Below are 25,952 nucleotides of genomic sequence, written 5' to 3'. Positions count from 1 at the left end.
TTATTAACAAAAAAAAATTAAATTACTCCCCACCCCGACAGTTTATCACGGGGGTATTTACCCCCCGTCCCCTCCCATAAGATTTCAGGGGGGGTGTAATCCCCCCCCAAGCAAATTTTACCCCCGGGTAACATTTTTTTTGGGGGGTAAAACAACTTAAGGCGAGCGAAGCGCGCTTTTTACCCCCCCCCCAAACACAAATTACCCTCCCCTTAAAAAATTTTATGATTAATGCCATCTACTTATAAATCATATTGTACGTCGGTCTATCACTAATGTCCTTTCTCATTTTCTCAGCTTTTACAAAGACAAACTTTGATGTTTGATGGTTTGTATGACCACTGAACAGCATTATTTACTAATTTTTTTTAAAGACTTATCTACTTAAGAGGTAAATCATAGGTTATATGCTATTTTAATGAGGGGGATGCGACACTAGATAACAATTTTTGTTCTAATCAGACAACCTGTCCTATTTATCAATTTATTGTTCTGTATGTATGTGTGTATGTATGTCAACTAAGATCTTATAAACGGCTGGACCGATAATAACAAAATTTTTAGGGAAGTTATACTGAGTTCCAGGGTAGGTTTTAAGCTATTTGGAGGAGGGATCAATACAAATTTCCAAGCGAATTTTACAAATTTCATTGTTAGGCTATTTAGGTTAAAGATAGATGGATAGATGGATAGATGGATAGATAGATAGATTATTAAAGATTTTAAAAAAAAAATTTTTCCTCATAAATTTAACAATTAATGCACTTTTATATAAATGTACTTTTCATAACATAATGCACTGTATTAAGATGATAATAATTCACATTTGTAATTTTGTGTTAAAAATGTTACAAAAAATGATAGGAATTTTTTTGTGCGACCTCCTTATTGATTTTAGATTGGGGTCAACAAAAATGTTTTAAAATTTTATCTTTTTTAAATTAAAAAGGAAATTTTTTTTCTATGCTCAACCCTTCCAGGGAACCCTAACTATGTAACCTTCGGCTACTTTATAAAAAAAAACAGTCTAATTGTCTTAAAAATGTAAAAAAGATTTTTTACGCCCCTTGTTTGTACGCATTTTTATAAATACCCAATATTAAGACCCACACTTTCACATTTTTAGGGAATTTTTACAGGCGTAACAAAGATATCTATAAGCTTTTGTGTCCCTTGCTGAATTATTACAAAATATTAAATAACGAGAAGTAAAAAGATCTCTGTAAATGTCTGTACCAAAGGATCTCGCTTACCTATAAACCGATATGGTTCGTTATTAAAGGGTTGCTTCTCATAGGTAATGGGAAGGTTCATAACTATTTTAGGGAGGGTTCAACTACTTTAGGGAATCGTCCACAGTATCTCCTATGGTAAGGGCCAAGTTGAGTTAAATGTTTGAACCAAAAACAATTTTTTGATAAAGAAACCAATGCATAAAGTTTTATAAATTAAAATATCTAATCAAAGTATTGAATAATTTTAATCATGTTTAGTTCTACTAATCTTCTTTATTTTTTTCTGGAAACTTCGTACCTTGTTTCAGTTAAGTGACAATTAAGTAGCATTTAGTATAAAAATTCTGTCTTTTATTTCAGAAATATTTTACCGCATTTTAACAAATTTGTATAACTTCTAGAGTTAATGTGATGGATATAAATATTACATAATAGCAATAGCAACTGCAAAATGTTTTCGTAGGGGCCAGAAGATAGCCTAAAACCACACCAAAACTTAAATCTAAAAATATATGAGCATTAAACCTTTCTGGGACTTAGGTGAATGTTCCCTGAAAAGGAGAACTCAATAGTTTTCGTAGTTATATTTAATTCTTAAGCTTCAGACAAAAAACTTACTTCTTTATTTAATAGAATAATATAATAAATGTGCAGGTAAAGAGTAGCATAGCTATAGGAAACACAATAATTTAGGAGGTGTAAGCTCGATGATAGTATAGACCATGGGGAAGGGATAGTCTTTAGTAGATTGTTATCCATTACATTTTCTTTTTAAAATTTACCCGCTACCAAAATTATGAATTAATTTGTTTGATATTGGGTGTGGGGGTGGTGGTGTAATTGATTTCCACATTCTTATCTCTAGTCCCTGGTATACATGCCATACAGGAACACAATATTGGCGGCAAAAGGTCCTTTTTAAGTAAAATTTGGATTTAGAATGTTTCCTTTCTACCAAGAATTTAAGAATAAGAATATGTTTGTCCACCGTGCATAACGGTAAACTCTTTTTGTTTCAGACATGTCATAATTTTACTGTCGCTTTCCAACTTTACATGATGAATCCTATGTATGATGAAACAGGGTACGATTTAGAAAGCGTATAAACTCTACAATTGTTACGTATGTTTCTTTAAATCATGTTTTTTTTAACTTTTTGACAACATTTTTTTATGTATTATAACTATTATATGTATATATCTGATATTTGGAATACTGATTCCTCGGAAAACAAAGTACAATATTATTAGCGCAGTATCTCTATAATAAAGTAAGTAGGTGTGTCATTAAACAGTGACATGTATGAAGTTTTACAACAAATTTACATACAATTTTGTTAAAACTTATACGTTTATATTCTGCTTATTCAGTTCTGACTCTCTACAACAGGTCCGTAGTCTTACTTTTTCAGAGCTTCGCTTTCATGGATGTTGTCATCCTTGTTAGTTTATATTGGATTGGTCAGGTTTATTTCAAAATATTTTAATTATGCCTTGTTAATATTAGATAGTAATTCAAAATGATGTAGAATTTTATATTGAAAATTAATATTTTTAGTTCACTTACATTTTCCTTAGTACATGAAAAAATATATTCCCGGCCATAAACTTTTTTTACATAGCATATAGGAGCAAAGCTACTCCATATTTTTTCTTTATACAGAAAGAAGTAAAAGTGTTGAACTATGACGTCAGAAAAAAATAACAATTAACCAATGAGAGGCTGCTATATATTTTACCATTACAAATACTGGCTTTTCATTGGTTAATTGTTAATTTTTTCTGACATCATAGTTCGACACTTTTACTTCTTTCTTTATACAGATACTAAATTATATGGATATATTATGTACACGCATCATGTAAGATCTTGTAAATGTAAATCTAGTGCGTCAATTAGAATCTTTTGATAAGATAAGTATAGGTCGGATGAATTGGAAGGCTTTGATTAATCTTAAAAGCTCCATTTACATTTGAACACAATTTGTAAATGATTAATTTTATTATCTCTTATTTTAAAAAAATATTTCAACAGCCTTCATGATTGTCCTTGTTATTTTTTATAGATAACTTTCCGTTAAATATCCCACACAAATTTTGTCACTTTTTCTTAATTTAAAAAAGGCTTTTCAAAATGTTTGTTGCATTTCTATATTTGTGCAAATGACGAGATTATCAATTTATCTATGCAAAACATTGCTTTTAAAATTTCCCATTCTTTTATAATATACTAGCGGCTACGCATATGGAGGCCTTTAGGGGCAATTAAGGGGGGGGGGGGAGTTTAATTCCATAATCCAATCCCAAAGAGGCCTGTAGAAGCCCTGAAGATGAGTTTCGAGGAGTCAACCCCTTCCTTTTCCCCCCTCATTTTTAATTCTAATAAGATAATAAGATTCCCTGGCTCCAGCTTGGTTATAAACATTGCTAGGACACATGAGAAGCTACATTGTAAAGTAAAACCAAATCTGTTCAGCTGTTAGCAAAATCCTTTGGTACTAGCAACATATCCTTACTAATTTATATAATAGAATTACTTTTATATGATATTATTAGCATATAGATATAAACGACGCATGTTGATTTCTTAATATAAAAAAGTTTATCAAAATATCCATAACGTACCAATTTGTAAAACCGTTTGAGCATGGGTTATAGGAATCTACATTAAAATATTAAACTCTATGGTTAAATAAGAGCCGAGAATTTCACATTTCCCCTTAAACGTAAAGGCGGCAGAAAAGACAGATGGACAAAGTGAGTTACAATTTCACCCAAATTACCCTAGTGAACATTGATAACCAACCACCTTTTAATAAATTGAAATTAGGAGTAATAGGTTAGGGCACATCAGGTACAGGTTCCGTTGGGATAGGGCCTTCCCCCAGAAGTTGGCATATTTAGGCAAAAAAACAACCTCCACTTATTTAAGAAAATTTTAAAAATGGGAGGTTATAAGTGCACAACTGGAACTTGTTTGGAAGTTAGTTATAGAGTAGCTTTAATTCTAAAAACAAACTGTAAGAAAAGAAGTTTAAAATTATTTGTGCTTAATTTAATTGTACATAAAGTGTCTAAAGTTTGTTAAAGTAAAGCTTTTCTATAATTAGATTAGGTCCGATAGAAGTTTTTCATTGCGAATGATAGTAATTTAAATTAAACTACGTAGAAAATTTTAAAATTACAAGCTTAATTGGTTAGCCAGATTAGTCAATCTTACTTTTTTAAGTTCATTTTTTTGGAGGGGGGATATTTTTCATTTTTTGGGGGGTTTTGGGTGTCCGAACCCCCACGAAAATAACTTAAAACCATCACAGGACCAGTAGTTGCATTCCCTGAAGAGTAGAGCTCAATCAGTTCATTGGTAACTGAGATATTAAGCTTCAGACATCGCACTACTTTTTATACTAGACTAGCGGATTTGCCCCTAGCATCTAGGGGCTTTGCCCCAAGAGGTAATTTAAAAAAAAAGTATTCTGGTGCTGCTTATTTATTTGTAGTAACTGCCTAAAAACAATTTTTTGGGTGGGTGGTTTCGAGGTGTGCCACCCCCAAAGAAAATAGCTTAAAACCCCCACAGGACCATTAGGTTTATACCGTGAATGTATATATCAAATCCATTCAGTGGTTACCAAGATCTTAAGCTTCAGACGGGCAGACAGACATCGTTCTACTTTGTATAATAGACTAGCGGCTGCGCCCCTATCAAATAGGGGCTCTATATTCTAGAAAAGCTTCGTTTTAAACATTTTGCATTAAAAAACAAACAAATATATTTACATGGATTTCCTCAAAGTTTTACAATAACATTTTCTTATTCGTTGGCTTCCGAACTTTGAGTACTGTTTTTATAAAAGAGGCTCAAAGGTCACATTAAACTTCTATTATGGTAACTTACAAGGAAAAACAGTCATAAAATAAAATCTGAAAAAATAACTACAATTTATTGAAAAAAATTTATTTACATTGAAAAAAAAACACATAAAAACATACATCATTAAGCATAAAAAGATTATTCCACAGAAAATAAAACTGAATTAAAACCGACTGTAAATATAGTGTCATGTGAAGGAATCAAAGTTGCAGGTTTCGTCATATTTTTATCGTAGTTTTTCTCCTATATCTAGCCGTGGGGTTAATTGCCTAACCCTGTGGGGCAATCACCTAACCTAACCTAAAATAACCTTTCAAATATATTTTCATCGTCGTCAATTTTCAAACCCAATTAAACCGGTTTTAAACTGATTTTTTCAAATCAAAACATAAAAGCAAAGTTGTTAAGCATGGAAAAAACTCTAGCATATCAGAAAATTAGCCGGATAGCTTTATTTTTGCTTGTTTTATGATAAAATTAAATTTTTTCAGTTAAAACATATTCAATAATTTGAAGTATTTTATAAGTTTTTTTTCTGTCTAGAGTTAAAAATCATGAAAATTGGTGAACTCAATTAGTTGTTCTTTTAAGGGCAGCTTTATACATATCTTACTGGGTGGATTTAAGCTATATTTACATCCCTCGCACAAAGAACATTAGGAAATAACTGCAGAGAGAGAGGGGACAATAGTCCCCAAAGTATTCTTATTCGTTGATTTAATAATTTTAAGGCCTATCGGGAATTTTGATTGCCTGGTTTATTGAGTTGTGTGTTCAAACGTCTCACTCACTAATTAGGTAATTTGTGTATAATTTGAGATGTTTATCAATTTATCGGCCATTGTCTAATCCCTTTAGATCTCTAGTTATAGTTATAACAAATTGGTAATAAAAAAACTTTAAATGTCATTTTATGTTATATTTTTATGTTATATTCTTTTTAGTAGCAATGTTACTCTATAAATAACTTTGTGTGTCTGTCCGTCCATCCATCTGTACGGCTAAGGGGAAATATCAATTTCATAGAAAGCTGAAATTTTTAGTGTTAACCTAAGAGAGAGAGAGAGGGGACAATGGATTGTTTATTACACTAGTCCCCAAATTTTAAAATAAAGTTTACTAATTGTTGGATTAACAACTTTGTGGATTTTTCTTGACTTTTCATAAAGTTGAGTGACTAAACGTTTCAACCACTAATCATAATCTACAGAACAGGTTATTTTGTGTATCATCTTTGGGGTTGTACATAATTTTTTCATCTACAAGTGTGGTAATTTCGTGTAAAATTATTTGGATGTTACTAAAATTATCATTTTTTGTCTTATCCCTAAAGATCCATGACATTATACAGTTTGAATTTTTTTATTAGAAAACCTTTTTTTAAAGAAAACTCTAATAAGGGTCTGTCTGCATGGTCATCAGTTTGTAATTTTGAATTGTTTTCAAACTTTGCATGATGATTCCAATAATAATTATGTAAAATTTTAAAAGCATAGCCACTCTATGATCATTACCAGAAACCAAATGTCCATTTAAAACAAGCTGATTTTTAACGTTTATTTGTATGATGTTTATGCTATTGATCTGATTTTTGGAATATTGATTCCTAGGACAACAAGGTCCCATATTTTAGATGTCTATACACCAATTAGATTATTCTGTAAAACGTATGGAAATCTTCATTTTAGACTATGAGTTCCTAGGATATCTAAGTGTAGCTCATTGAGACCGTTCTGTAGAGTACTTAACATCGCCTGTAGCTCAATCCTAGCAGAAATGAGAAATAAATATTGCAAAAAATTATTAGGCGTTTCTGAGATTCCAAGAATTTTTCATGCGTATTTATTTTTTTCTCTCATTTGAGCTAGGATTGACCTACAGTCGATGTTAAATACTCTACAGAACCGGCCCAATGAGTTGGAGATATAATTCCAAACAACCCCTAGTGTAAAATTAATTTTTTGATACTGGACCAAACTTTTTCTGATTTTTTGAAAATTTGAAAGTGAGCCTTACCCCGGAAAACATATCGAAATATTGACTTTAGACTATGGGTTATTCAAAGTTTTCTCTTAGGCTCATTGAGCCGGTTCTGTAGAGTATTTAACATTGACTGTAGGTCTATCCTAGCAAATTGAGTGAGCCATACCCCGAATTTTTATGCGTCTTTTATTTTTTCTCTCATTTGAGCTAGGATTGACCTACAGTCGAGGTTAAATACTCTACAGAACCGTCTCAATGAGCGGGAGATATAATTCCAAAGTCCCTCGTCTAAAACCAATATTTAGATACGTTTTAGACTATCTTAGCAGAAATGAGAAAATTTGGTAGCTAGGGAAAATTTAATCATCTTATTTCTAATATTTTGGGCGAACATCCGAGATAATGTGTTTGCAAAACTTTGAGCACCAGTATAATTTTCAGACTACTTTGCCTCTAAGAAAGCTTAATTTATTTGAAAATATTAAAAATAATTGAGTGTATGTAATTCCAAAGGTCCTGTAATGGTTTTGGGCTATTTAAATTTTAGATTTAAGTCTTGGTTTTAAGCTATTTTTGAAGCTCTTTTCTATCCTTTAGATACAGAGCAACCCTAGAGATGAAAGCATGTTTAGTATTTAATTTATTTTGCAACAAATTTATTTTGTCTGATGTTGTCATCCTTGTTTTGGTAAATTTGTGTAAATTTTTCAATTTAAAAAATTATTAACTAAAATAACTTATATTAAAGTAACAGTGTGTGTATGTGTGTTTGTTTTGTCTGTGTATCGAATGATCTCGCTAACCAGCGAACCGAGATGGTTTTCTTTTACAATGTAGCTTTTTATAGGTCCTTGTAAGGTTCTTAACTATTTCAGGGGAGGGTACCACGACCCTCTATTACAATACTTTTAACCTTTTAATATTCATTCTTTTTTAAATCATAAATTAAAACTTTTTTCATATTTAAGGAGTTAAGAAACATAGAACAATCTTAGAAGTTAATTTATTTATTAGTAGCGAAGCTTCTCTTTAGTTTACTTTGTCTATTCATCAGTCCGCCAGTCTGTAACGCTATGGGGGACATGCAATTTTCTCAGCTGCCATTGAAGATAGACAGTGAAGATTCTATATCAGTGAGCATTAAGTGTAAATTTATCTTTTACTGTTAAGAAAACAAGGATGACAACATCCATAAAAGCAAAGCTCTAAAAACGAAGGACCATAGAACATTAACACATGTGGAGTGTGAAAACTTTGGGTACTTCTTTTTTAAATTGATAAGTATACTGGCTTCTTTAATTTTAAAATGTTCCAACTTTTTAACCAATAATTTTAATCTAAAGAATGAATAAATTTGATAATCATAATTGAAGACGCATAATGACAAAGAAAAACGTATACAAAAACACATATTAGAATTTTGGCCTCTCAGAAAATTTTGTATAGGTTTTTCATTTCAGTTTAGCTAGGATTGAGCTACCAACGAGTTTAAGTCTTCTAAATGTCCGGCTCAATAAGCCTAACATATCTCCTTTTGAAAAGTTCTCTCTCAGATCAATATTTCGATACAATTGTCGTTTAGGCTTACTTTAATACTATTTTTAAAAAGATTGAAACTTTTGACTTTTAAACGGAAACCCTCAATAATAAAAAATACAAAAAAAAATAAAAAAAAACAAAGTCATTAACAGTTTATAATTAATGGTGATTCCAAATCCGATATTGTATTTTACCTCAAATGATTCTCTGAACCATAAAAGTTTGTAATAATGATTGGTTGTAAGATTAAATCAATATTCGTCTGATATTTTGATATCTTGAACCTCGTTTTTATGAATATTGTCATTCTTGTTTACTTAGATCTGTAAAGGTTAATTCAAGGGGAACATAGGGAGCTTATGTCCAACGGCTCGTACAACTATTCATTCTTAAATTGTCAGGGAAGCTTACTATTGTTATATAGACAGATTTTAGGCTATTTCTTTTTATTTGATTCTATCCATCTATATTCCTATCTATTTTTCTATCTATTTTTCTATCTATCTATCTATCTTTCTATCTATCTATCTATCTATCTATCTATCTATCTATCTATCTATCTATCTATCTATCTATCTATCTATCTATCTATCTATCTATCTATCTATCTATCTTTCTATCTATCTATCTATCTATCTATCTATCTATCTATCTATCTATCTAGATCATGTTTACGGACATTTTGGTAACGATTATAGAGTTGCTACGCTTTCTAAATCGTACCTAATTACTACAGGAATCATCATGCAAAGTTTGAAATCGCTAGGACAATTCTAAAAAGCCTAAATTAACGAAAAGGCTATCCGTTATGGACTGACTGACCTTAATTATAGAAAATCTTCGCTTTAAAAAAAATAAAAGTGAAGTAAAAAAATATTTATTCTGAAATTGATTCTGAAATATAATATGAACAACAAATTGATCACATATTATATATATAATTTTATTTAGTATATATTTAAAAGAAAAAATTTAAAACTTTTTGGAAAAAGCTAACCGTTTCAGACGGACGTACAGACAGGCGGACCGACCCTAATTCTAGAAAAACTTCTCTTTTAAAACAAATATTGTAAATCAATTTGGAAAATTATTTCAAAGTTTTTATGGTCTAATAGAAATCCTGATGGGAAAATATCATACAGATATAATATTTCACAAAATAGTATAGAACAAGATTTCACTCAGGGTGGTTTGAACTTTCTAAAACCTGACACCCAAGCATTTTCAATATGGCTAAATAGTTTTATGAATTGTCTAAGATTTTCTTCTCAGCATAATGATACTACCATTAGCTTAATTTTAGAGCATAAACATCTAAACATTCAAGCAATGTTACCTACATTTAGTTATAAAACAATCATTGAGCATAAAAATTTTTTTAAGAGTCTTTATCCATGTGCAGGTGGTAATTATTTTCATAAGCTAAGCGAGTTTTTTATGATTTAGAGCATGAACCAATCACTTTCTTTCAATCCCCCATTATCTCATCAAATTTTGCTTATATTTCAACACCTTTTAATAAACATGATTAAAATGTATTACTTAAAGCTAAAAAGCTAACCATTGCTTCCATATTTGAAACAAGAAAAATTGATGATAAAGTATTATTTTTGCCATACATAAAATCTGATCTATCAAATACAATTAGAGATGTTTCTTGAATAAATAAATTGAGTAAACTAGTAGAGTCAACAAAAACAGCTTTTCCTAGAGATTGTGTGTTTAGCATGAAGAGAGCAAAACAACTTTTGATTCCAATTGGAACAGTTTTTTTAAAGAACAAATCTGTTTTCTCTCTTCATTTTAAACTAATTTATAGAAATAAAAACTCATGTGAGCTACCTGCATTAAAAACTAGAGTAAGTGATCAGTTATGTATTCCAAACAAAGAAATGCTTAATATTTCATTAAAAAAATATTTAACATGCCAATTATCTTGAACAAATGAATAGAACTCTAAATAGTAGAAATAAACTTTACAAATTTAAGTTAGCTGAATCAAATTTATGTTCAAAATGTAATATAATAAGTTCAACAGAACATGCCCTCAATTTTTGTGTTTTTCTATCATATTTTATACATTAACTTGCATTATTTTTAGATTATGTTCTAAACGATAGTAAGCCAGAATTCATCTTTTTAAAAGAAAACTTTTACGTGTACAATATGTTTTATGAAGGCTTTTCAAACGATTTTCATCTACAATTAAAAATAATGGTAGAGGATGATTTCATTAAGTGGGATGTCAACAATTTCTATGCACACTCTATTCTGTTATCTCAATTTACATAAGATCTAAGGGAAAGTTCGTTAAATGTCCCACGCGAAGATTAAACTATGCATCCAACAAGGACAATCATATCATTATCTATAGCATAACTAAAGAAAATAAGATTTGATAAATTCTAAATTGATATTATAATAGATTTGATTTAGATTATAGAGGCCATGCAAAGACATTAGCTAGGTCTTACTTTGATTATTGCTTTTCAAGGTTTAGATACAAGTAAATATTGAGCTTTCAGATAAAATAACTATTTAATACTAATTCCCTTCCCCTCTATTTAAATATAGACAGATATATAGACCAGTTATAAAGAAATATATTTAGAATGATAAAAAAAGCTAAAGAGTAGCTCTGCAATGAAATATTTATGCTTATTTATATTTATTTTCTCAGCTTTTTATCTTAATACTAGCGGCTACTCCCCTAGAGGCTTTCTTAGGGCATTTCAGGTGGGGGGAGGGAGTTAAACTCTAAAAGAAAAAGTAAAATGATGGTAATTTTTTTTTTTTTGGGGGGGGGGGGGAGTTGATTACCCCATTTTCATATCAATTTTTAAACAAAAAATTGTGAGGGGAAGAGGTCATTTTTTTAGTAGAGACAGACACAGATTATCACTTCCTTAGATAGATAGATAGACAAAAAGCTTAATAGATAGATAGATAGAGATCGATAAAGAGACAGACAAATAAATAGATAGCTAGATAGATATAGATAGATTGATAGATAGATAGATAGTTAGACAGATAGATAGATAGATAGACAGATAGATAGATAGATAGATAGATAGATAGATAGATAGACAGATAGATAGATAGATAGATAGATAGATAGATAGATAGATAGATAGATAGATAGATAGATAGACAGATAGATAGACAGATAGATAGACAGATAGATAGACAGATAGATAGACAGATAGATAGATAGACAGATAGATAGATAGACAGATAGATAGATAGATAGATAGATAGATAGATAGATAGATAGATAGATAGATAGATAGATAGATAGATAGAAAGATAGATAGATAGATAGATAGATAGATAGATAGATAGATAGATAGATAGATAGATAGATAGATAGATAGATAGATAGATAGATAGATAGATAGATAGATAGATAGATAGATAGATAGATAGATAGATAGATAGATAGATAGATAGATAGATAGATAGATAGATAGATAGATAGATAGATAGATAGATAGATAGATAGATAGATAGATAGATAGATAGATAGATAGATAGATAGATAGATAGATAGATAGATAGATAGATAGATAGATAGATAGATAGATAGATAGATAGATAGATAGATAGATAGATAGATAGATAGATAGATAGATAGATAGATAGATAGATAGATAGATAGATAGATAGATAGATAGATAGATAGATAGATAGATAGATAGATAGATAGATAGATAGATAGATAGATAGATAGATAGATAGATAGATAGATAGATAGATAGACAGATATTGATATAGATATGGAAAAAAAGGCAAAGTTTAGTGTTTTTTTATGCAATATTTTTAAAATAAGAAGTAAAATCTATATTGTAAATGTCTGGAGCCAAAGTCGGAGCTAGTACAATATGAATTCAACATTCCATTCTCATGGCCCTGGTGTCATATTACACTTACATTATGAATTGAAGAAAAATCGGCTCCCAAATCCCAAAAGAGTATGTTAGAGCCGGCTCCGATATTCATAATATATACAATTTATTTCAAAAATAGCTATTTTTGGGGCAAAAGTTGAAGTATAATTAGAAGTATGATATATCATTAAATAATAAAATCATTCAGTATGTTGAAATAGGCCTATTATAAAACATACTGTACAAATATGGTAACATTTCAATCCTTTTCAGTCAGAGGTCAAAATTAAATTTTTCCATTCTAAATAACTGAATCAAATATTAAATTAATTAATACATTGCTTAGATGAAAAAAAATAATTTGTCAATCAAGTGGTGGCAACTCTTTCACAGTGTGGCACAGTATCTTCTTGAACAGCCGGGAACATCAGGTAGCCGATACACATAGAAACTGCCACAGTTGGTCACTTTACCACGTTTGTTTATGCCACATCTGTTGTTTCCGTCATAGCAAAGAGTGATATCCTTAGAGTTCCAAGTTCCAGGAAGAGAATCTGGAGAGAATGCGCCAACATTGGTATAACATTTACCTTTGCTTGTTGCTTTCGTTGCCAGTTTTGCTTAAATAAAATTGGATTTAATCAATACAACACAATATTAAAAACTTAAAGATGATTTCCTATTAATCTAGTAATATAAGATTCAATCTATCACTATAACTAACAAAATCTTTTAATGGTATAATATCCAAAAAGCTAGCTTTATCCTAAGATATGCAAAAATTTATGTACGCTTCCTAAGTAATAATTTGACTAGTTTGTTCCTCCACTGTTTTCTTAAAGCTTAATTTATTGGTTATGTAGTCTTCTACATAAATTGCTTAATTAATCAAAAAAAATATATTTGTACATAAATATTAAATGAAATAAATAAACAGAATAGTTAATAAAGCTAATATTTGGGACTTTAGAAAAGCAAGAAAAGTTTAAAGAAATGGATTATTAAGACTGAATGAGAAATTATATGGTCATACCTTTGCCTGTTGGACCAAATCTGTACCATTTTGAATCTCCTTTCCAGTCCGAGCTCTTTCTCGACCATCTTGGGGCACTTGTAACATCACATCTGTAGCCTTTGTTATACCTCTTCCCAGACCATCTAGAACTGGCATCAAGGATAGCATAACCATTAGTACCATCACCAGCTATACATTCTAGTGGAATTGGTTTTTTAGTTGGAAATGGTTTTGTAGTTGGACAGGTAGTCACAGGTGGACAAGTTGGCACTGGTGGACATGTTGTAGTTGGACAGGTAATCACAGGTGGACAAGTTGGTGCTGGAGAGGTAGTTACTGGTACACCTAAATGACACGGAAGTTAGAACTTCCAGACAAAGGTAATGGATTATAGTGTCAGTTACTTTAATAAACACTTCAGATCTTTTCACAAAATCATAATCTAGTAAGAATCTAAAATGGCCCAAAAAATACTTTTTTGCACCAATAAATCTGAAGCATTTTGTCTGATAATAATTGTGAAAAAAAAGATTTTTACTGTTACTACATGTTTTTTTAAAAGGTAAAGATTTTCTTTACCCATAAATCATGTTAAAGAACAGAATTTAAGTATCTGTAATTACCTGGTTTCTTACAAACAGCAAAGTTTGAATTAGAACAAGTACCATCTACCCATCTAAAGTTCTCATCATAATATACCTGAAAGTTGAAAAGCCAATATATTGTCATTTTCTTGCATTATTGGCACATTATGAGAAAATTTTATAGACTCATAATCAATGAAGATTTATTCATTTCTACTTAAGAAGCCCAAAATTGTGAATCAATGTTTAAGAAAGGTTTTCCAAAAAGTGTGCAGGGTTCTTTAATCCTATGGTGCATTACTCAATATTTCTTAATAAAAACTGACATAAAGTAAAAAACAAACAGATCAAAAACTACCTCCCACTTATTTTCAATTTATTTCTAAATATTAAGAAGAGGGGGGGGGGGCGGGGGTCTCATCAAGGCACTGAGAGAGAAAAGGCAGGATATTATCCCACAGGAACTTTACCTACAAAGATGTATGGACAGGTGTATTAATGTCTATTCTTTTATTAATACCTTAAATATATAGTATTATCCCACTTATTTTCATGCAGTAAGATCCACAAAAAAGTATATTTTAGGTTTACAGCCCTTATTTCTTAATGTATCATCAAAATCAGGATATTTACTAGTTCTCTATACATTTACACACAAGCATATATAAAAATTTTAATTTTATTAACACTAAAGATTTTTAGACCTAAAGATTTGAAAAAGTAACTGAAAAAAAGATTTTTTTTGTTTCTTTTTGGTTGGTTATATTATGTCTTTCTTAGTAACTGAAGAAACACAAGTTATTCAATTATTTTTTTATCCCACCAAAAGATATATATATTTTATGGCAAAAAATACTACTAAATGAATTGATTATTTGCAAAGGATTAATTATGAGTGTTACTTATCCCCCTTTTTGAATTATTAATCGATTAATTAACCCTTAACAGAGGGGCCCCCGCACCTTAATCAGTCAGAGGGAGAGGAGTTCAATGCCCCCCCCCCCCCCTATTATCTCAGCTCCATTTAGAGCTAGAGGGCTCCAAAATTCTGTGAATGTCTCCTGTTTGATGATGAAATTCGGAATTTAAGTGCGTCAAAGTCAACTTTTGCTTCCCTCTGTTATGTAGCAACCTTTGTTTCAAAGTCTTATTTTACTTTAAATCTTATTCTTTCAGAAAATGTTTACACTTTTGTTTCTGCTAGTAACAAAGATAAAAGGATTTCTACCTTAATTTTGATATAAAAAAAAGTTGTTTTATGTAAATGTTACTTTTTCTCAGTCACTTTGTCAATACTTTAGCTCTAAAAATCTCCAGTGTTAATGAAGGTAAAATTGAATTTTTACATATGCTTGTGTGGAAATGTATAGAGAACAAGGACATATGATATTTTTGATGATAATTAAAGTGATACATTTTTAATAGGTTATATATAAGCAAGAAGAATTATATAAGCACTAAGAATTTCCTCACAGGTATTATAGAAGTATTTTAAGATACCAGTCATTACAGTTTAATATTAGTTTTTGTTAAAAAGGGAGTATGAACGTAAAAATTTCTCATCAGATTATCAAATCTTAACATTTACTAAGCACATTTCACTACACTGATAAACCAAAAACGTTCTATTAACAAAAATATCTAGAAATAATGCCTTGATTTTATGGTATTTTGGGAGGGAAAAGGAAAAAACAGGGAAAATCTGATCGTTATTGTTTCTTATAATGTTTGTAGAGATATTTAACTTGTCATATATAGTTGAATCAATTTACTTACTGTTAAGGATTTATTTAATGATATAAAATTGCCTTTTGGTTTTTTAATAAAGTAGTAATTTGGTAATAAAGATCTATTTTAAATTCGTATTATTGACAAAAAAATACCTCATTGTCTACAAATGGTTGAATTTCAGAGGTTATTTAGAATAAAAATATCTTTTTTTATTGTGTTGGACAGTAAATAACTCACTTTGGAGAATAAGTTTACACTTTTATCAGACTGTTTATAAAGAAATATTGCATCTTTATTATTTACAAATTTGTAATTAAAGGTGGGCGAGAGATGGGCCATCTAAAGTTACTTAGATACTAATAAAAAAACTGTTTCTAGCTTTGTTATTGTATTTGGTATTAAATAAAAAATATTGCTTATTCTATCAATTTCTAAGTTACTATACATTGGTTTAAAGCAAGGATTATGTTAAAAGTCAGCTTAACCGTTAGGAAAAATAGAGAACTATGTCAAAAAGACAATTAACTGCACATTTATATAGTCTGGAAATTTTTCCCCTAATCTTGGACATAGTAAAAATCGGCGGAAAAAGCCGTTTTTTAAGGAAACGAGAGAAAGTTTTGCCCTATCTGTGAGATTATATGAATGAGATGATGTTAAGGTTTGAGAAATTTTATCGTTCACAGTCCCTTTAAAAGTATCTAGTTTATTTTAAATTTGTTTACCACCATACAGTTCCAATTAGTGCCATTAGTAGGTTTACCAGAAGACCAGTCAGAGAATGTTACTAAATAATAAAAAAAAACTTTAAAAATCGTATCGGCGTTGATGATATCATCACTAAGAGAGGGGAAAGTGGAATGGTGGATTACGTTTTTTAGAGGGTCAAAACCGTAATCATAGATTATATTTCTGCTTCTATGTAAATGGATTCAAATCCCCAACTGTGATACAAATACTCTAGGAGAATAAAAATTTAAAATCATTTGCATGCAATATATAATTAAAAATTAAGTTGCAGGACTGATTTTGTAGAAAGAAACCCAATTTTGTCTATCCTAAATACTAAAGTAACAGGATGTCTTCCAGTAAGTGTATATGACCATTAAGATCTTTCAGGGAGCATTTCATCGGGCCAAGACTAGTAAAAAGGTTTCAGGCTAATCAGGAAATATTATACAGGGTGTTCTTTAATAGGAAAAAAATCAAATAAAAAAAATCGACGATTTTCCAAAAAAAAAAATGCCTTAAAAACCTGTTTTTCCATAGCATAAGATTTTGGGAATATTGATGGACCAATATCAAATTCCAAGGTTATTATTCTGAATAAATAACTATACATGCTTCTGGATCCCAAACTGCTGGAAGCACAGTCAGAGTACATCATATCATTAGAACAGTAATTAAAAGATCTAAAAGAAATCTGTAATAATTGATTATAAAAAATCAAAAACGCGCAAAAATTTTTTTGAAAATCGCGCGTTTTGGTGTGCTGTGCCTTTCCTGTAAATGCTTAGTTCTTAACTATTTCTTGTTTCTTTTAGATCTTTTAATTCCAGTTCTAATGATATGTGTACAGAGACTGTGCTATCAGACGTTTGGGAGCTAGCTGCATTTAAAGTTAAATATTTAGTCAGAATGATAACATTGCAATTTAGTGTGGGTTCTAAAATCATATGCTATGAAAAAACAGACTTTTAGATTATAAATGTTGAAAAAATTATATTTTTATGCAAAACTCTAATAAGCCAAAGCCATTGAAGAAAATAAGATATTAACTATTGATTTCTGTCAATGGTAAGCGGGTTAAACTGTTTTTAAACTATTTTTGAAAGGTATATAAAAAACATACTCTGACACCTGTAGAATCATACTGCAAAGCCAAAAATGAGAACAATTGCCCATGTCGATTTTTATTAGGATTTTAAAGTTTATTTTTTACTATGGATTCAATAAATTTTACTGAATCATGATGTTTCTTTCCTTTGTGGGTAAAATACTCAGCTTTTAGAGTGTCTTGCTTCATAAATATTGTATGCTAGTATACAGTAAAGTTAGGTCTTTTGATTTTATCAATCAAAACTAATTAAAAATTAATTCTTTATAATATATCAATGAATTAACATAAAAATGTTTCATGTCTATTATACATCAAAACATAAAAAAATTGGCTGTAAAGGGTACAACAATGTAAGATGATGACAACAAATGTTTATGCAATACAACAAATTTATTTTTGTCACATATACAAATATGAAATAAAAAAAGATTATTCAAACTTATTTTTTAAAATATTTTTAAAAAGTATGTATCTTTAATGTTTATAGTTTTCATTCTTTTCATTTTAATTAAATAAAAGTTATTCTATTATATTGGAAATATGTCACTTTGTGAAAACACTATATTTAAAATTTAAAGATTTCTAGCTTTGTCATTGGTTAATGCTGAATCCTCATAGTTTTTATGTTAATTCAAAGATATATCTTACATCTTTCACTTTCAATGAATAATTATAAATATAAAATCAAAAGAGCTATTTTTTTACTATCATTATCTTTTTATCATACTATGAAGAAAAATGCTTTGAAGCAAGAATTTTACCCAAAAACAAAAGAGAGTTCATGATTCGGTAAAATTTACTTAATCCATACTAAAAAATAAACTTTAAAATCCTAATAAAAATCGATGTGGGCTATTATTCTCATTTTTAGCTCTGCAGTTCGATTCTACAGGTGTCAGAGTATATTTTTGATATACCTTTTAAAAATAGTTTAAAAACAGTTTAAGTCATGCAATACTTTTGTCCTATTAAAAAAAACACCCTGTATATATCCATCTATCAATTACATTAAGATAATACCTGGAGATCCATCTGTCCACAACCAAGTGCCTTCCTGTTGAGCATCAGTACCACCAAGAAATATATGATTATCGACTCCACTCTGTTTGATCAACTCTAAATAATAATATAACAAAGTAGATTATATGATACTAGTTTTTTTATATTCAAAATTTTAGCAAATCTTTTTTGTAACTGGGGTTAGTTGGTATGTACAGGTAAATCTTAATGTTAATTCAACTTTTTATATTAATTATAAATATTCTGCTTTTTAAAGTTCTGTTTCTTTGTCATTTTATTTCATACTAGCACCTCCGCCCATTGTATCTAGTACCTCTGTATTTAAAGAGGTAACAAGGAAGGCAACATTCATAAAAGCGAAGCTCTGAAACGCCAGGACAAAAGGGCATAAACACTTGTATAGTGTCAGAACTGAATAATCAGAATGTAAAAGTTGAATTAAAGAGTTGAAGCAAAATTTTAAATTTGTTGAAAACTTGCTTGCTTACATTTTTAGGACTTGATTATAGAGTTGTTTTGCTTATAATATTGTACTTTGTTGTCCCAGGAATCAGTTTCCCAAAACTCAAGTCAATTGGATAATTAGATCATTTAAAAATTTGTTGTTAAAAAAGTGAAAAAATCAACATGTTGAAAATGAATGTACGGCCATACGCCATACGCTTTCTAAATTGTACCTAACTACTACAGGGATCACCATGCAAAATTTGAAGTCAATAGGACAATTCTATCATGCCTAAATCACAAAAAAGCTATCCGTCATGGACTGACCAACCACCAACCTTTTACAAATTTCCACTCCATGTCTGACCGTATAGAAGCAAGTTCTGCACCCTGAGCCTCACATGCTATCTTTGCAGCATCCCAAGTTGTATTTCTAACAGTTAACACTTTGTAAAAATGTCCTGAAAATAATTAAGAATTTATTAACAATGAAAATTAAATAAATTTAAATGGGAAATATTCCAAGTTGGAAAAAACAAAAAAAGTTAATTTATCTATTAAAACAACCATTCATGCTCACATTTATAATGGATAAATAGAAAAATCAGGAACTTTAGTGTAATAAAAAAAAATCAGCTCACAATTTCAAACTGTCTGATGAAATTTACAATAGTACAAGTAATTATTAAAAAGCAATATCTAGTATGTTCAGATGTATCATTAGTACTAATACTTGGTCAAATTTCAGAAATGAATACTTATATAGTAGGACTAGATTATGAATACAAATAATATTACTATAGTAATAAATTTTTTTCTGGTCAAAAAGAAACCCTGAAAAACATAATTTTTTAAATATCTCCATCTTGGCGGGCACAGGGATGCCAGCAAACCTGTTAGATTCAGCCAGGTTAAAAGCAAAATATTTTTTGACTTAAACAAAGCAGTTTGTGTTACCAAAATACTAAAATATAGTAGTACATCCCAATATTAAAAAGGTATTCAAGCCAATTTCAGGTTCAAGGTATGATCGGGCAGGCCTTCAGAAATATTAAAAAGAAAGCAAAATTTAACTTTGACTCACTTTTTGTCAGAAATTCTTTATCAAACAGAGAATATGCACAACATTTTAAGGGTTGAGTACAATGATTTTCAAGTAAAATAACATTTATTCAACAATAAATCTTATAGATTTAAAATATGTTATTGTATTTAAATTTGAGATATGCAAAATTAGTTTACCTGTGTTTCCATCCACATATCCACTACTACATGTAACTGAAATAATAATAAAACAATCAATTTCTTTCCTTTTAAAAAATCTTGTGTATTGTGACTGGACAAGTAATTTAGCAACAAATGGTTGCCTAGACACAAATTACTCTGTTTAACCCTGATTCCCTCTTCTCTTATTTAGAAAGGAAACTAAGTTAGTTGCTGATTAGTTTATTACTTTAGGTCCGGTTAGGTTAGGTTTTAATTGGGTACTGTGTAGTCCGGAGTGAAAGCACTAACTTGCCCCAAATTTTATATTATTCAACTTGCACAAGGTATAAAAGCACCAAAAACTGGGCTTTTAGAATGTCTCAAGCCATTTCTTAAACACTAAATTCTAACATCACATCACTATTAGAGTAAAGCACTAGAGGGAGAAATGTTAAATAACTGTATCTCCCCATCGCAATGATCTTGTGCAAGATCCCAATTGGGTCAATGAAAATCAAACAATGGTGTTGCTTATATTAACACAGCCAAGTAGCAGAAAATATTTTAGTACCAGATAAAATAGGTCATTGAAAAAGGTAATGATGTAGAAATTTGTATCTATACTATCGATATGTCACTAGTTATTTTTAAAAACATATCATTATTGCACAGGTATTTCTTTAAAACCTATCTTAGATCCATAAAGTAAAAAATTTATTACAAAAACCTGAATTAAATAAATTTACCTTGTTCATTGGTTGCACTCAGTGTAAAACCAAAGAAAAACAGGGTGAAGATTAACACTAGCTTCATCCTTAATCTAGATATATATAATAATTGTTTTGATCCATTTACATTTCAAAAATCACATACTTGTTTTAAAAGCATAATTTGTCTGAAGTCATGAATTATTATTTTATAATATACAGTCTGTAAGTTCTTTATATGTTTGATCATGTATACAGCCATAACTCTGTGAAAAATGATTACAAAACAATTAACTTTCTAAATAAGGATTAAGACAATAATAATCATATAAAATGATATTAGGTAGATATTAATTTAGTAAATTTAATTTCTTTGAAATACAAATAATATCTACCTAATACTATTTATGTAATAAAAATTGCATTAATCCCCTTTAAAAAAGTTAATTAAACAGAATCAAACTTTAAAAATTAGAGAAAAGTATACAAAAAATAGATTTTTCCAATGATTGGTAACCATACATAAAAAAAAACTTACACCCAACTTTGCATACTTTTGGTATTAACAATAATTTACCATCAAATAGAATATTTATAAACTGATTACTTTGGCTTGTACATAAGCTGTTTTAGTATCTTAGTTCGAAAAAGATCTGTTTTGTAAGCATTTTTCACAGATTTATCTTTTCTCAAAAAAATATTATAGAGTTAAGGGAGATATTTCTGTTTTTTTAACTCTTCATAATGATAAGAGTACTTAAGATATTCTCATCTTTTACTTTTAAAATGGAAGTTGAGTGAAGATATTCTCATGTTTTAACTCTTATCATGGCTAGGCTATGATCCTTTCCATGCTATACTGAAGTTGTTTAGTTCACTGTCATCTATAGTTTAGATTTTGTAATTATTTAAAATAAAATATTTCTAAATACCAAAAAAAAAAAAAAAATGAAATGGGAAACCAGTTTAAATAAGATTTACTTATTTCATCTTATAACAACTAAACATGTATTGAAAACCCCAAAAAATTAAGTTTATCTAAAAAGTGAGAGACACCTAGCAGCAAAATTTGAACTAAATTAGGCAAAAATTGTCTAATTCTACTTATTAAAAATTTTGTACTTAGAAAAAATTTTTAATTTACAAAATTTTTAATTGTACAATTAGACAAATTTTTTGTCAAATTCTACAATCTTTTTTTTGATTTTCCAAAAAAAAAATTTATAAATATTTATCAAGTACTTAGTTTTGGAACTTTTAGAATTTATGTTATTGTATATTTTTTGTTGTTCAATTGTATACATTCCTAAGATTTTGTTAGAGTCTACGAAATTGGAATTTAGAAAACATTTTTTGAAATAAATGCTATCATACAAAAAAATTATATAATAAATACTATGTTCATTTTTATGCAAAGCCCAAAATTTCCAAAACTTTGTACTATTGTATAAAAAAAGAAATACAATAAGCATTTAATAAAAAATCTCCTTTATATCCAACAAATATAACCTAATTATTTTTGTTACTTTAGTACACATATTGAAATATTCAGTAAAGTAAAAAATGTTTGGATTCTGTCAAATTTTTTAAATTAATACTATTATACAAAATATGAATAGAAGATATACAATCAGCATTCTGGTATTAGTATGAAAATAAAAAAGTCTCAAAATTTTGTACTTAAATTTTTTTTCTTCAAATTCTATAATTTCAATTTTCTAATTCCCCTATTGTCCCCAAACTGTCTAATTCCACTATTTCAAATTTTTTTAATTCAAAAAAAAGTGAAATTGTAGAATTAGACAATTATTTTGTCAAATTCTACAATTTTTTTTTGATTTTCAAAAAAAAATTATAAATATTTCTCAAGTACTCAGTTTTGGAACTTATCAACATTTATGTTATTGTATATTTTTTGTTGTTCAATTGTATATATTCCTAAGATTTTGTTAGAGTCTACAAAATTGGAATTTAGAAAACATTTTTGATTTGAATACTATCATACAAAAAAAATACTATGTTCATTTTTAGGCAGAGTTCTAAAATTTGGACTTAACAAAATTTCCAAAACTTTGTACTATTGTATAAAAAAAGAAATACAATAAGCATGAAACAAAAATCTCTTTAAATCCACAAATTATAACCTAATTATTTTTGTTACTTTAGTACACATATTGAAATATTCAGTAAAGTAAAAAATGTTTGGACTCTGCCAAATTTTGGAAATTAATACTATTATACAAAATATGAATACAAGATATACAATCAGTAAAATGGTATTATAATGAAAATAAAAAAAAGTATACAACATATACATAAATAAATATGGTACTTAATAGACAAAATTGATACAACATGTACAAGAAAAAAAATAATGGACTGTCCAAAGTTACAAAAAAAATAATACTTTAGTATCTTTGTATAATTTTCATAACAAAAAAAAATCTACCTATAAAATGTATAACCTGGGTAGAGTGAAGCTTGTTCATAGAAGGTTTTAACTATTTTAGAAAGGGGATGGTAATCCAATCCCTTTTTAAAGTATAGAAAATAATACTGCTTACCTCTGTTCAGAAATAACCAACAGAAACTGATAATTTTCCAAATTTTCCCTCTAGTTTTATTACCATGAACAAGTGTTTTAAACACACAAATCATATTTAATAAAGCTTTGAATCCCTCATTAATTTAATTCTTTTTTCTATTCAAATTATATTTGGTGATTTGTAAAACATTTTATTAGTTACAGAAAAATTTATTTATTCCCTTTCATTTATTTTATACCAAATTCATATTGGTATATATTCAATATTCATATATATTCATATTGTCAAAACTGGATATAAAATTATTTTAATTCTAAATTATAGACAGATATTAACCAGAGAGAGAGGGGACAATGGCCTGTTTATTGCACGTCCCCAAAGTTTTATAATAACGTTTTCTTATTGATTATACAACTTTAGGGGCTTTTTATTCGTTGGTTCATTAAGTTGAGCTTCCAAACGTTTCAACCTTTAATTGTTATCTACAGAATGGGTAATTTTGTGTATCATTATTGGGGATGTACATAAATTTATCGGCCATTGTCTTATCCCTTTAGATCTCTGATAAATAAACTAGGTAGCAACTATAGGGTTTAAATTTTACATATTTATTTAAAAATTCCAAATTATTTTGATGTCGCTTTAAAGTTTAAATTAAAATCAATTTTAAATGATATTTGCAAACATTTTGAAGATTTTTTATAAACATAATTATTTTTTAATCCTTATAGTAAAGTAACAGAATCTGTGTATGTCTGAATGCAACAATAATCTCACTAACCACTGAACCGATATGGTATCCCTTTCAGGGGGGCTTCATTCAGGTCCACTTCAAAAACTTTAAAACTTGATTCTACATATATTAGCAAACATGTATTGGGATATCTAAATCTCCCATTGAGCTTAATACATCCTAAATTGAAATGTTGCTTATATAACAATTTGTGGGATAAAGATAAAAGACCTGGAGTTTTTTTTATTGAAAAAATAAAATAGACAAAGACCAAATTGTGTAAAAAATGATACATGTGACGTAATAAAATGAGGGAGATGCCCCCCCCCCCCCACTAAAAAATATATGTTAATTGCAAAATTTCTTTAAAACTGTTTTCATTAGTCGACATTGGCGGCAGCTATAAAATTTGCACCAATAGGAAGCGTTTGGGTGGCGGCAAATTTGATTTGTTATCTAGTAGATATTTTATAGTTTGCTTTAATTTATATTTTTGTCTTTTTGTTAAAGAGACACAACCATTCCTTCCGGTAGCCGTCGGGGATGTGATGGGGATGAATCTGGGCCCAAAATGTAGCATAAGTAAAAACGTTAAAAGTTATACCTACTCAGATGCTATGTCTCATGCACTATATTGATAATAAGAATGCCTTGGCCCAACATCACTCCTTAGGGGGTCTAATAATTTTTGTATCATAACTATGGCTTCAACTGTTATCCTTGTTTATATTAAAATAATATTTTGTGACTTGTAAAACATTTTATTAGTCACAGACAAGTTTATTATTATCAAAATTCAGCAAAATTTGATTATTCTCTCTTATTGCTTTTATATCACTAGAAAATATTTCTTAACAGCCCTGCCCCCTTCTAGACCACCATCTCAGTTTCAATAGATCTCGAGGGCAAGACAGTTTTATCTGGTTCCCTGTTTCTTACAAATTATAAACTATAAGACAGTCAAAATTTAAAATTTAGCTTATTTCAATCCTTTTTTTTGGCAGACTTAAGCTTTTAGGTTCTTAAGTAGCAAAGCTACTCTTTAATTCAAAATGTCCAGCCTTCTTTCTGTCTGTAAGACATATTTTTGGGGAAACATGATTTTCTCAGTACCTTTTAACCCTTAATGGTCAGGCCCTTTCTGGAAACTAACTAAGTTTGGAAAATCAACCAATCAATCAAAATTCAAAAATAGTCCCCAAAATTGTTAAGCCAACAAATAAGAAAACGTAATTATAAAACTTTGGGGTCTAGTATAATAATCAGCCTAATGTCTCTTCCTCCCTGTGTATAACCTAAATTTTAATTTTTGTAGGAGTAGTAAGCATATTTTATTTAAATCAAAATCAAATCTAATAAAGTTTTTTTATTTGAAGAATTTACCATCTACCGTTTTACTTCCATTGTAAAAAGCCTATGGGCTTCAGGCTTAGATATTTCTATAAAACGTATATATAAATGAAAATTTCAAAGTTTTGTTTCCCCAGGGGTATAGGCATTGCACAATGGATCTAGAATTCAAGGACAACTCCCCCTATTGACTCCATTGACTCCTATAGATATAAATGTAAAACTAAAGGCGGAGTATTTTTATTTTTTATAAGGAAAT

General features: G+C 29.1%; 1 protein-coding gene across 1 annotated transcript; it reads right to left on the bottom strand.

Annotated features, from left to right (window-relative positions):
* Nucleotides 1-12,635: 12,635 nt before the first annotated feature.
* Nucleotides 12,636-23,658, bottom strand: LOC145324163 (uncharacterized). Its single transcript, XM_080166790.1, has 9 exons — nt 23,629-23,658; nt 21,104-21,177; nt 20,394-20,429; nt 19,490-19,612; nt 18,708-18,803; nt 16,573-16,634; nt 14,156-14,231; nt 13,551-13,877; nt 12,636-13,137 (listed from the first exon to the last, which is right to left on the bottom strand). Exons 2-9 carry the CDS (start codon nt 21,168-21,170, stop codon nt 12,905-12,907), a joined length of 1,020 nt encoding a protein of 339 aa, XP_080022916.1. The 5' UTR covers nt 21,171-21,177; nt 23,629-23,658; the 3' UTR covers nt 12,636-12,904.
* Nucleotides 23,659-25,952: the final 2,294 nt, after the last annotated feature.

The sequence above is a fragment of the Acartia tonsa genome, chromosome 7 (genome assembly GCF_053477335.1).
Source record: "Acartia tonsa isolate MP-2025a chromosome 7, ASM5347733v1, whole genome shotgun sequence".
Classification (NCBI taxonomy): Eukaryota; Metazoa; Arthropoda; class Copepoda; order Calanoida; family Acartiidae; genus Acartia; species Acartia tonsa.
Note: the sequence above shows the minus strand (reverse complement) of the source record. Positions and strands in the feature narration are given on the sequence as shown.